This window comes from Nuphar pumila, chromosome 3 (assembly GCF_984573655.1).
Source record: "Nuphar pumila chromosome 3, dmNupPumi1.hap1.1, whole genome shotgun sequence".
NCBI lineage: Eukaryota > Viridiplantae > Streptophyta > Magnoliopsida > Nymphaeales > Nymphaeaceae > Nuphar > Nuphar pumila.
In genome coordinates this window covers 145,002,841-145,014,984 of record NC_143251.1, presented here as the reverse complement: position 1 = coordinate 145,014,984, position 12,144 = coordinate 145,002,841, and the positions used below count along the sequence as shown (strand labels likewise).

General features: G+C 39.3%; 2 protein-coding genes across 5 annotated transcripts in view; both read right to left on the bottom strand.

Moving 5' to 3' along the window:
* Positions 1-1,862: 1,862 nt before the first annotated feature.
* LOC149844260 (phospholipase D zeta 1-like) overlaps positions 1,863-12,144 on the bottom strand; it is a 136,568-nt gene continuing 126,286 nt past the window's right edge. For 2 of the 3 annotated variants that reach the window (XM_090000457.1, XM_090000458.1), the window contains exons 19-20: positions 11,867-11,928; positions 11,070-11,774 (exon numbers count right to left, since the gene is read on the bottom strand). In XM_090000457.1, coding sequence (XP_089856583.1) covers positions 11,525-11,774; positions 11,867-11,928 — 312 coding nt within the window. In that variant the 3' untranslated portion in view covers positions 11,070-11,524. Of the gene's footprint in view, positions 1,928-11,069; positions 11,775-11,866; positions 11,929-12,144 lie in introns of those variants that run through there. The other variant, XM_090000456.1, reaches the window with a different exon arrangement.
* On the bottom strand, positions 4,193-11,681 carry MDO1 (telomere-capping, CST complex subunit). 2 transcript variants are annotated; one of them, XM_090000461.1, is made up of 4 exons: positions 11,560-11,681; positions 5,950-6,097; positions 4,712-4,865; positions 4,193-4,628 (listed from the first exon to the last, which is right to left on the bottom strand). In XM_090000461.1, the coding sequence occupies exons 2-4, from the start codon at positions 6,051-6,053 to the stop codon at positions 4,509-4,511; spliced, it is 378 nt and encodes a 125-aa protein (XP_089856587.1). In that variant the 5' UTR covers positions 6,054-6,097; positions 11,560-11,681; the 3' UTR covers positions 4,193-4,508. The 2 variants fall into 2 exon arrangements, with proteins under 2 accessions (XP_089856587.1, XP_089856586.1); XM_090000460.1 differs by lacking the exon at positions 11,560-11,681 and adding an exon at positions 6,692-6,776.

Sequence of the window (12,144 nt, the reverse complement as noted above, 5' to 3'; positions counted from 1 at the left end):
TCTACTTGAGATATATAGGAGAAGGTCGGTTGATCCCATGGATGTTTCAACATACTCAAAATAGTAGTAGTTGACCCTTGTATTCTATTTTTTTAACATGAAAATATGGTTTTTTGAGGATCGAAAATTGGGTATATTATAGGTGTTGATTCTTCAACCCTAAAAAATCTGACATTCATGTTGAAAAATATGATTTAAAAACTGATTTGTATTAAACTAAACATGTAAATCACATCTTGACGGTCATATGTGCAAAAAAGGAAAAAGTTTTTTTTTATAGGCAAGCTGAGGTTAGTGGGACCCCTACCAGTTATACAACTATACCATTGGGTTTTGAACCTGTAACGTCCCAACACAAGGCACAAGGTGACGTGCACTAGCTGCTCCTACCACACAAGCAGAGCCAACACAAAGAGTTCTTTACTAGGAGGTGGCAAACTTTTCCTCTTATTTGTTGATGGACAGAACCTAGCAATTGTTCTCTTCTATTATTATCTCTGGTAGGGGTCTTCCTAACCCCAGCTTGCTAATAATAATAGAAAAGAAACCACTGTTATGGTTTGGACATCTCAACTACTGTTGAGAGGTGTCATATTCATGATCCTGTTTTGGTGTCTTGGTGCAAAACTTTTAGAAGTACCTCTTTACCTACCATCGTCCAAGTCTCCTCATTGTTTTGACCTTATTGTAATATTAAACTCATGATGCTTTTAAACTTTTTTTTTTTTTGGATTTATAACCCAAAGAAACTGCACTCGGTATGAAGACCTAGTTATGGTGGTTCAGCCTGCCATACCTACGGTCGTCTTGCCAACAGCGTAATACTCGGATGCTAGAACCCTACCTCTCATACTTATGCTATGCGTTGGCGTATGCAGATGAGCTAAACCCATGAGAATCGAACATTCTAGCAGTTAAGGCCCCCACCCCACTACGCCAACCCGCCTTGACAGATGTCTTTCAACAAGAAAGCCTTAAGCCAACCCTGTTGGATCGTTTTTCAAATCACACAGTTTCACAATCATTATCATAATATAAATTAAGAAATATAACAATATGAACATCATGATTAACAGACGATCGAAACAATAACAGGGAGCAAGCATATCGGTTTCCATATAACACCAAAATCCAGACAGCACGAACGTTTATGAAACGTAGAAGGAACTCGTTACGGAATTCGAGGCATCGAGGCTAATTAACAAACTTCGAAGAGTCGAGATTCGTTACGGAATCTGAAGAGACGAGGAGTCGTGACAGACATGGACTACGAGGAGTCGTGACCCATTTTCATTTCTCATAACCCATTAAAGAATCCAAATATCCATAAAAACTTTGAGCAAAAAGATACTTTGGTCTTTATTGGATATGGCCCTAAAGAGCCAATTACCCACACTCGAACCGACCCGACTCAGCACGACGAACGGGCGCACATGTGCGTGTGGTAGTCATTCCAACCTTTTGTTTTGAGAAACAAGTGTAAGAGTTTACATGTGGGTTACAAAGCTCACAACAAACTCAAACACCATAAATATAAGACTATTCCATGTCATCAAATTCAGCCTTTTCCAAACAGCACATGTTTTCATATTTGAATTCTCATCCAACAAACCCTCCTAACCAAACGTATAACAGACCTCTTGTGGACAGAATTCATCCACGTCCATACAAAGGATCCAACTTTTTGAATCAATAATTATGTTGCTGTGACAGACAATCAGCATCTGGATTCATGGTGTTAGATCTTGCACGTATCAAACGAGTCACGGTGATCACATCCTGTGGTGTTAGATTAATGTTTGGAGTTCCACGATTGAAGGCATTAATTACGATACTTCACATCACAAATCTTACTATATCCAACACTCTAATAGAAATCATACTTTGCTTTTGCTTTGTCCTTGCAAAGACGTGGATTTATGAGAATCTGCAACAGACAACAGCATTCATTCAAACACTAAACCAAAAAAGAATACTGCAAAACAAGTGATCCTAATCGGATGCTGATTATGATTGATGGAATACGACGAAGAATATAATAGTTTGTCAAGAAGAGGCAGTGAATTGGGGGCATTCTTTGCTTGGCTTTTTAATTTTTGAAGTTTTGAACTGAAGTGGCGTAGACATTTGCACCACCATCATCTATCACTAATGTTGAAAATGATTTGGCATGGTATGATGAGGCAATGGACGGTGAAGATGTCAAATCACTTCAAAAAAAGTGATTGACAGATCTAAAGTGATTTGACAGATCACGTGATCTGCTCTCATACTTAGGTGATACCCACTATCATCTTCACCACAAATCATCAATATTTTCACAGTTTGAAAAGGTGATTTGTCGTATCATAAATGGCAGAAAGAAAAGGAGAAGAGTCCCTAACTCCCACCGTCCAGAGTTAAACATGCACTTAGAATTTCATGTGCATTTTGAAAGAAACTTTTGCCCAACCTGACTGATACCAGTGTACATTCAGAAAGGATCCATAGTCACAGATAACGACCACTTTTGCAAAGTTGAGATGACAAAAAAAAATCAGTTTGAAAATATTGCCTGTTTTGAAAATATTATGGTCTTATCATGATATATATATATATATATTTATTATTTAAATATGTTGACGTTTTTTCAAGCTTTTTTTTCGAAAGAAAATTATCACTAGATTTCCATTCGCAGAGAAAATCTCGACGATGGGATTTGTGACTATGACATGATCGTGGGAATTTTGAAAAAGAATAATATATTTATTCTTTCATGCTTTTTGCTTGAGTTCCTGATATGGATTATGCAGAATCCGTCTCCTGAAGCCAAGTGAAAACTCAGTTCTCAGCCCTGGCGTTTTATGCCGCCAGGCCAGCCACAGTCTGCAGACCCGGTAGCGGGTTTCCAGAGTTTGAATATGAGAAAAAAATTGAAAGACAGTTCCCATTTTCGGATGGATGTGAATCCAGCCGTCCCTAGTGCAGACCACCGCCAATAAGACCCCTAAGGTCCACCCCACTTCCCCCCACCTGGCAATACTTACACCAGGACACAAATTTCTGCCCCAAGAGGGGTTGGCCTAGTTGGGTGGGGGCCTTGGCTGCTAGACGGGCAATCAAGGTTCGATTCTCATGGGCATCAACCCTCTACATAAGCAACGTGTTGCATAGGTACCGGGGGCAAGAGTCCTAGCCTCAGAATTTTATATTGCCGGAACGACGGCCGTAAGTATAGCAGGCTGCACCATCATGATCAGGTTTTCGTGCTGGGTGTAGTTTCTTCTAATTATAAATAAAAAAGAAGCAGCACATCTAACTTGTGACCTCCTTCTCCTTGGACGCTTTTAAGCCAACCCACCTAGCCAGATGTGCAGAGCCCTTGGGAACTATTCATGGTCATTTAGCCATCTAGTATAAGACGTCACATCACTAGCCATCTTAGAACTAGAAGTTGAATGATTTGGTACATAATTACCAGCTTACATTGTTGATCAATGGATACCATCGAATCATAAACTAGCAATTAGTCCCAATTTCAACGGTTTATTTTCCAACCGTTCATAGCAAGAATTTAAGGGCGTACCACCGCAGGTCGTCTGGGTGGCCAGCAGGAAAGTTGTGAAGGTCTTGAGCTCAAGACTCCCGATCAAATCTCGCTGGCTATAGGGTTTGTCAGTAGAATTCAGAGGTAGATCACATAAGGCAGGGTGGTCGTGGGGCCCCACCCGGGGTTTTCCCTCACTTCAGTGAGGGTTCCTCGTCATAAAAAAAACAGAATGTAAGGGCACGTTTGACATGCAAGGCAAGGGGGGGAGTCGGGCTCCGCTTGTTTGGTAGGAGATGTTAGTGCACGTCACCATGTGTTGGGACGCTGCAAGTTCAAAATCCAATGGTATGTTGTGTTAACTTGTGGGGGGATCTGCCTAACCCCAGCTTGCCTTTCAAAAAGATAAAAATGCAGGACGTTAGTGTTTGTCCTGGACGCACCCGTCATAAAATGCCTGGGTGGGGGCAAAGCAGTCCCCACCTGGACTGCTTTGTTTCACGTACGTACCAAACAGGTGACAGCGCCTGGGCAGGGACAGGTCTGTCCCCACCCCTGGGTGTCCCTTGAGTCAAACACGTCTTAAGGGACAAGCAGAGAGGCAACCCTTACAATAGAGCAACTCATAAAAAAAAATGGTTTTTGATTCGATTATGCCGGCATTACTTCATCATGGCAATATACCAGGTTCCTCAAGCTTAGAAACATATTACCTATACAATCACCAAACTGCCAAAGTGAGACTACAAACGAGTGTCAGGATTCAATAAAGAAAAACAGGGTTTACATCTCTTTTAAGTTATGGTGTATTGGGCAAGGGCAAAATTCTCCATAGAACACAAATGACACTCACAAGATTGAAAAGTTAAGGAAACCAAATATCCCCGGACTGCAATATTTATAATCTATTTCAGCCATGTACATGATATCAAATCATCTCCTAGCTAGTTTAAGATCAAGCAACTTCACTGCATCAGTGGAATTAAGTTGCAGAAGGGGCCATGTGATTAGCTACAAACTGTTTTCTAAGCTCAAGAGATTGGTGGTAGAGATTAAGATCCATGCCGTCCACATTTCGTCCAACCCTTGCCTGTAAGATGGCCTGAAACAAAAATCAAAGAGTTAAGTACAAGGATTTATGTGGGATTTGAGCTGCACCAAATCCTGGAGCGGAGAAATGCATACATTGCCATCAGGTTCGATCAGTAGCTCGCCGATGAATTGATAAATGGAACCAATTGTGAAGTTGATATCTCTCAGGTGCTGGGTGTCTACCTTAAAGTTAAAACTTCCATCAGCTATGACTGCAACTGCAGATTCCACAGAGTATTCATGTAGCCTGAATATCCCCATAGTAATTAAAAAAGTTAATTACTTTTTTCTTTTGTTTGTATTTTGGTTCAGTTCTTCTTGATCTCATAAGAACTAGAAGGCTCTAGCAGAGCTGATACAAGATGAAATGAAAAAAGAAAGAAAGAAATAAGACGTTCTTTAGAAAAAAACAATTTAGGAGGTTAAATCTAGAAGCCAGTGATGATCGGAGAATCATAGATCTTTCTGAACTTTTGAACAGCAGAAAATGAAACAAGTCCCTATGAATATAAAAATAGTGTTCATCTCTGTTCACTTGGATTGAACCGTACAGATACATTCGGCTGAATCTGGCCTTAGGTCTAGATTCTAATTCCACAGATCATGTCATGGCTGATAAAACAATCATGAGCTTTAAGTTATAGATTAGGTTTAGTAAGTTTTAACATGAAAGCATAGCTCCTTAGTCCTTATTGAACATTTGTGATTGATGAAAAAGGAATTGATCTTTTTATGTTTTGAACTCCATGAAATTTCTATCCCAAGGATATTGTTTTTGCCTAGTCACCGCATGCCCAAACAGCACTTGCATAGTGCAGGCTTCATTCCCTTTCGAAAATTTCTATTTTCCCATCAACTAAAGATATGAAGTTTATACCAAAAGTCTACACGCATCCTTTTCTTTTTTCTTTTTGTTGAGGACATTACAAGCATCTTGGTGAAGCAACAAAGTGAGTGCATCATTAAAAGCAACAGTTTCCATGAATATGCCAGGTAAATACACAATTGAATGCTGTTTCTTCATGGATGTCAATAACTAATGGAACTTTCAAATGATCATAGCACGTTCCAAAGTCACATTACCAAGCTAGAAAGTGACATGCCCATTCACATTTTTCCAATTCAACCATGATTATTTTTTCACGAGGAACGGAAAACCACCCCTGGGATCAGAGACCTAGTCGCGCTGGCTATGCCTGTCGTTTTCCCTATGGTGTAAACCCGTGGAGATCAATTGCCCCAATTCAAGCATGATTATAAAAAGAATATTCAAATTGGCTATGTTCTTGCCATGGAAAAGATGATGAAAAACCCATCCAAAATTCACATACTTGCCAGTAACCCGGAGTGAGGACCCCTGCTTGAAGAGCGGTGAGGAAGAATCCAGTTCTTGCAACACCACCGGAATTCCATGCTTTATCGGAAGCGACGCCATTAAAACCACCGAGCTCGACTACGCACCGAAAAACTCAGGCATGCCTACCAACCAAAGGGTTGAAAAAGCAGTACATCCACAAAGGAAAATCGATGAAACCGCACAAGAACTTATAACCAAGTAATTCAAAGAAGAATGAAGATGCAAACCCAAAGAAGTTGGGAGGCAATTTATCCATACAAGAGAGCATTCTACAAAGCTCAACAAAAATTTGATATAAAAGCTTAAAACCAACATGGTTTTTTGGGGAAGAGAACCAGAAAACAAATGATTTTCATTTATCTAAACGCAAGCAGATCCTACCACCATCGCATTAGGTACGAAAAACACTTGACAAAGAAAGCGAGGGAGAAAACCTGAGAAACTGAATGGGTTAAGAAAAACGAAAGATTAAACATAAATGTGCTTACACAAGATCTTCAAACAAAACAATCCCGAAGCATGATATTTAATGAAACATAAGCAAACCAAAATCGAGAAATCATCGAATCTCTTTTCATGGATCTGACATACGGAACGATCTAACAAACGCGGGCATCGATTTAACATAGAGAGAAAAAAGCGTCTGAATTTGAAACCATAGAAAGGGACCATTGAAGATGAAAACCCCAAAAAATAGAAGAGAATGGCCCACATACCTCGATAAAAATCTTGAAATTGTTCCGGGAACTCTCATGGATGAGAGGGTCTTGCAAGTTGGAACGCAGACAGGGCGAGCTAACTGCAAGTTGAAAATGATGGTTTTCCAAAAAAACCCTATAATATGCCAAAACCCTTATATTACCAAAATTTGCAAATAGCCTACTGTCAAAGTACATTTTTAACAATTGCATGTGCAAAATTTACTAAGTTGGCGGGACATGTCGTCTGTCGCAAATAGGGGGGGGGTGGCAATTTCTGACACGACCCGCCAACCCGCCTCTTAGGCGGGTTCGGGTTGGGCTTAAGCCAACCCGTTTAATAAACGGGTCGACCCGCGTAACCCGTTTATTAAACAGGTCGGGTTCAGGTTGGGGGTATGCCAACCCGCCAACCCGGCTGACCCGTTTAATAAGCGGGTTAGGCGGGTGGGTCAACCCGCCAACCCAACCCGCCAACCCGACCCGTCAACCCATCAACCCGACCCACGAACCTGAGAACCCGTTTACCCGACCCAACCCATTTATTAAATGGGTTGGCGGGTCGTGTCGGGTTACCCGTTTATTAAACGGGTCGGGTTCATGTTTGCCACAACCGACCCGTTTAATAAACGGGTCGGGTTCAGGTTGAGGTATGCTGACCCGCCAACCCGTCGGGTCGACCCGCCAACCCGACACGATTGCCACCAGTGTTGTGAGAGGCGTACGCCTCAGTACCTGAAGCGTACGCCTCAGAGGCGAGGCGCACACTCAAGGTACTGAGGCGTTACTGTGATGCGCCCCTCATCAACCTTCGACCAGTTGTGACCACCGACCACCGGAGTTGCTGTGCTACAGCTGCTGCTCAGTCTTCTCCGACCACCGGACGACCGACATATCCCTCGCTTCCGTACCAGCTGGGCGGGTGGCCCTTCTCTTACTGCCTCCCCTCCCACCGCTTCACTTCCATTCCAGTTGTGAGAGGAGTACGCCTCAGTACCTGAGGCGTACGCCTCAGAGGCGAAGCGCAGGCTCAACGCCTCGCTTCGCCTCATCGCATTTAACAACCTTGATTGCCACCCCTAGTCGCAAAGGAGGTTAGCAGATTCTTTTGCAGACATCGAGGTTTACCTATTTGCAAACACCCCGTCAAACTCAAACCTGGAAACTTTGCAAATAATCAAATTAAGATCGCATATATATATATATATATATATATATATATATATATATATATATATATATATATATATATATATATATATATGTCATCTTAAATATCTAAAGTTCCTCACGGATACGAGAATTTCAAAACTTCCCACCTTACAAATAGGTAAGGTTCTCCCAAATATGTAAATTTTTTCTCAAGCCATTTGCAAATAGACAGTGATCCGTGCACATTTTTAACATGCAAATTTCTTCGAACCACATTAATTGTGGCACTTCGAAAAGATGATTTGTATTTTAAGGTTTGCTTTCACTTAAGAAGGTTTTGAAGAACATAAAAGGTAAAGATGTTGAGGTGTTAATGGTCTCTAGAAAAAAGAGAAGGCCCTAGTTATGGATAGTATACCGACAAAACAGTTTTGCCTCAATCATTTATTCGAGAGAAGAGAGTATCTGCAGACAAAAACAATAATCTAACTAACATTAACAAGCCAAAGATCGAACATAAAATGCGATGTGGAGCTATGTTTGATTGAAAATATACTCTTGAAAGAACAATTGCATGCTCACAAGTATGAGACAATTTTGACTCAATCATTTGCTCAAGAAAAGAAAAGGTCTTTGGACAAAAACAATAACCCGAATAGCATTAAGAAGCCAAAGATCAAACCCTCTAATATTGAGTTATGTATTTTGAATGCTTGTGACATGTCTATTTTTGAATGAATGAAATTAATATATATATATATATATATATATATATATATATATATATATAAACAAGTTCATTTTTGAATGAATGAAATGAATATATAAGTATGAGCAAATTTATTTTTGAATAAATGAAATGAATGATATATGTATGCGATCTTTTTATAAAATATATTTGCATCTCTCTGCACAATTAGACATGCAATATTATAAAATATATAATTTTATCATATTATTTGCAAAGTTACGATTAAAAATGGTTCACATAAGTTATATTTGCGAGCTTTGTGAAGACCGCAAAAAAATAAGGTGTAAATATACATTTAAGTGAGGGTTACACATAAAAGAGAAAGAAAGGAGGTTTGCACAGTTTTCAATGACTTTGATATAAAATATATGATTTTATTTAGTTATTTTACGATCATAAAGAGGTTTACAAAACTTGTTTTTGCACACTTAATGACTGCACAAAATTAAGGGTGAATATACATTTAAGTGATGGTTAAAGAAAGCATAAAGGATGTTAACACAGTTTTCCACAGCTTCGGTATAAAATATGTGACATTACTAAGATATTTATGATCAATACAAAAGACCACATAAATAACATAAATTTTTAAGCGCTTATTGAAGACATAAAAAAATGTGTGAATATATATTTAAGTGAAGTTTTTCTTTAACCGATAGGCGGAACGATATATCACACAAACTTTATGACGTTCGTTTGTGTGAAGGGTAAAAAAGTCCTAAAAAGCTACCTATCTACTATTTTAGACAACAGGCAAATTTCAAAATTTTAAGAGCATTTGAAAAAACACATCATATTTGTCTGATCATTTTTCATAAAAAATGCCTATCTTGATTTTCATTCTCATTCCCATAAGAATGAATAATATGATTCACATTTTGAACAAACATGGATACATTTTTGGGTTTAGGGAATTTAGTAGATTTGTAATATGACCCTACTAAACCTTTTGGCCACAAACAGAAATTAAGCAGTTCTAGATTCCAATTCCTTGAATCAACATACCCAAAATTTCTTTAAAACGTTGGAAGCTTGATTCTCGGGAGGTTAGATTGAGAAGCATGAAATAATTCATAACGTGATTTTATCAAGTTTAAACCTTATAAAATCACATACTGTTTGGAGGGCAGGGGGGCATAGATGCCAAACCTGTCCCCTATCGTTTACAAAGAATAACAGTCGGGGTGGTTCTGAATGTTGAGGTCTCAAATAGTTGGAGAAAACAAGAATGGTTCTAATTTAAAAAATTCAATTGTTTGGTCATCATGAAACAAGCATCAATAAAGATGAGTAAAAGAAGGGTTAATTAAGAAAAGATGAATGATTTTATTCGGTATAATTCACCTTCATGTATGTATATTGTAATGTATTGATTAAAAATATTGGTCTTCAAAACTTAAAAATATGGATCCTGTATTCCAAAATATCCTGATATATGTGAAAAGAAATAAACAATATCTAAAATATAATACATGAAAACTCAGACTACATCACACTAAAATCACAATAGTAGGCAGTAAGGTTTTCACATTTTGTGAACACGTTGAGAAATTGAAAATACCTACCACATCTGTGACCATGATTAAGACTCGTTAGACAAGGTTCGACTCAAACTAATTCTACTTCTGGTCTATAATTCGAGCTGTTCTAATAGTAAGGGGCGAAACCAACCAAGCTGAGGCTAATCGAGCAGAAGAAATCCAAGACAGAACCCAGCCACAGGTTCTTAAGATGCATCCAGCCATCCTTTGTTGGAAACTCAGCCAAAGTCACCTATATCCAAAGTGGCTTGGCCTAGGGAGCTCCACAGACCCCCCCCCCCCCCCCCCTCGCTTTTACTCTTTGATATTTTTATTTTTGAAAGGCAAGCTCGGGTTAGGCAGACCCCACCAGTTATTATTCAAGGTACCACTGGGTTTTGAACCTGCAACGTCCCACTACAATGAAACGAGCACCGACAGCTCCTACCAACCACGCAGACCCCACCCTTGGTTTTACTCTCTGATATTTAACAAGGAGAAACCCCGGATCATATGGTGAGGCCCCAGAGAGAATGACGACCTGCCATATAACCCATCGCCAAGCCTCTCTGCCCCTTAGCCTTGCATATCAGGGAGTCTGTTACTTTGGTCATTATGAAAAAACATTTACCTTGGGTATTGAACTCTTGACGTCCTCCAGCTTGAACGCCTTAAACTGACTAATCTAGCCAGGTGTGTAAGCCATTGTGGGCTCCACCACGAAGCTGATGGCAAGATCTCAGCAGTTAACCTATGGTTGCTAGGTCTTCCAAAAGCTTGTACAGGGGAACATAAATTAGAACATTAAGAGGGAAATTCACAAAATTTCCGTGGAGAAAACCCCGCCATCCAACTCAAAGAAGTTTACTATGTAATCCAACCAAATGTTGAAAAAAAGCCTGCAGTTATAGGGTTCCCTCAAAAGGAAAATGATAAAAAGAATAAATTACAGAAAAATTGACCAAGCTGAGCCTTTGTACAAGTGAATATTGAATTAGCTTTACTTTATAATAATGAGGAACTACTGAATAGAATTACAATAGATAGAATTTTGAAGAGGAAAAAAAAAAGGGAAATATTACACGATGGTTGAATGACCTTTAATTGTGGTGGATACAACTACATTGGGTGATGTCAATGAAAACCCACTCCATTGTATGCCTTTATGAACTAATGGTAGGAGTAGGAAGATCTAAAATGTGTCCTGTATCACCTTCCTGAGAAGGGAAGGAGAAGATATTTCACGTATATTTTCACTGGTCAACCAATTAATGAACTCAACCCGCAGCCGGTTGGCGTATAACACCCAACTCATGCTTGATTCTACTTTGAATATATACATCATGCAGCAGGATTGTTTCTACTCAAAATTTTACCAGAGGCGAAACAGAACTATTGTACATAGCGAGACAGGTGGTTGTAATAAGCTCAATGGAACACCTGAGGAGATGCATAATACTCACTCTCATTGAATACTGGTCTCAGATCTTCTTGAGACATGAAATCCAAGGGATAAGAAACAAGGAACCCTTTCACTGACTGTAGCCTCTCCATCGGGTCCGTTGCTCTGACATCTCCATTCTGATAAGACTCCAGCCTCTCTGGAGCTATTCCCAAGTCAGTGGTTGTATGCCCAATTTTCTCCTTCCAATAAGCCATGGCTTGCCGTAATGCAGTTCTGCAAAAACATCAATCGGGCAGCTCGCATGAAGATCTCAAGAGGAAAAGAAATCAGGGATAGAGAGATTACTTCCACCATTTCAGTTTCACCTGGAGTTTATAAGATCATTGGGAATGCATGCAAACACATCTTGATAGATCATGGTATTTGTCTGCGAACAAGAAAATAGATACTTTTAGGAAAATATTTGGCATTAAAACATAAAAGATATAGAAAACCTTGCATCATTATTAGATGTAAATATAAATTCATTCAATCACTCTAAAGAGATTATATGTATGCTCTTCACCAAACTTCAACTCAACTAGGAACAAGAACAATCGCCAAGTAGAATCATTTCTCGTGTCTGCTTACTCAACTTGTTACT

Excerpts from the sequence above, each read along its gene's own strand:
- MDO1 (XM_090000461.1), bottom strand. The coding sequence starts at position 6,053 with ATGGCGTCGCTTCCGATAAAGCATGGAATTCCGGTGGTGTTGCAAGAA. Across the intron at positions 4,866-5,949 it reads TCACTCCGGGTTACTGGCAA|GCTACATGAATACTCTGTGG; the intron begins GTATGTGAATTT and ends GGGGATATTCAG. Across the intron at positions 4,629-4,711 it reads TGATCGAACCTGATGGCAAT|GCCATCTTACAGGCAAGGGT; the intron begins GTATGCATTTCT and ends TTTTTGTTTCAG.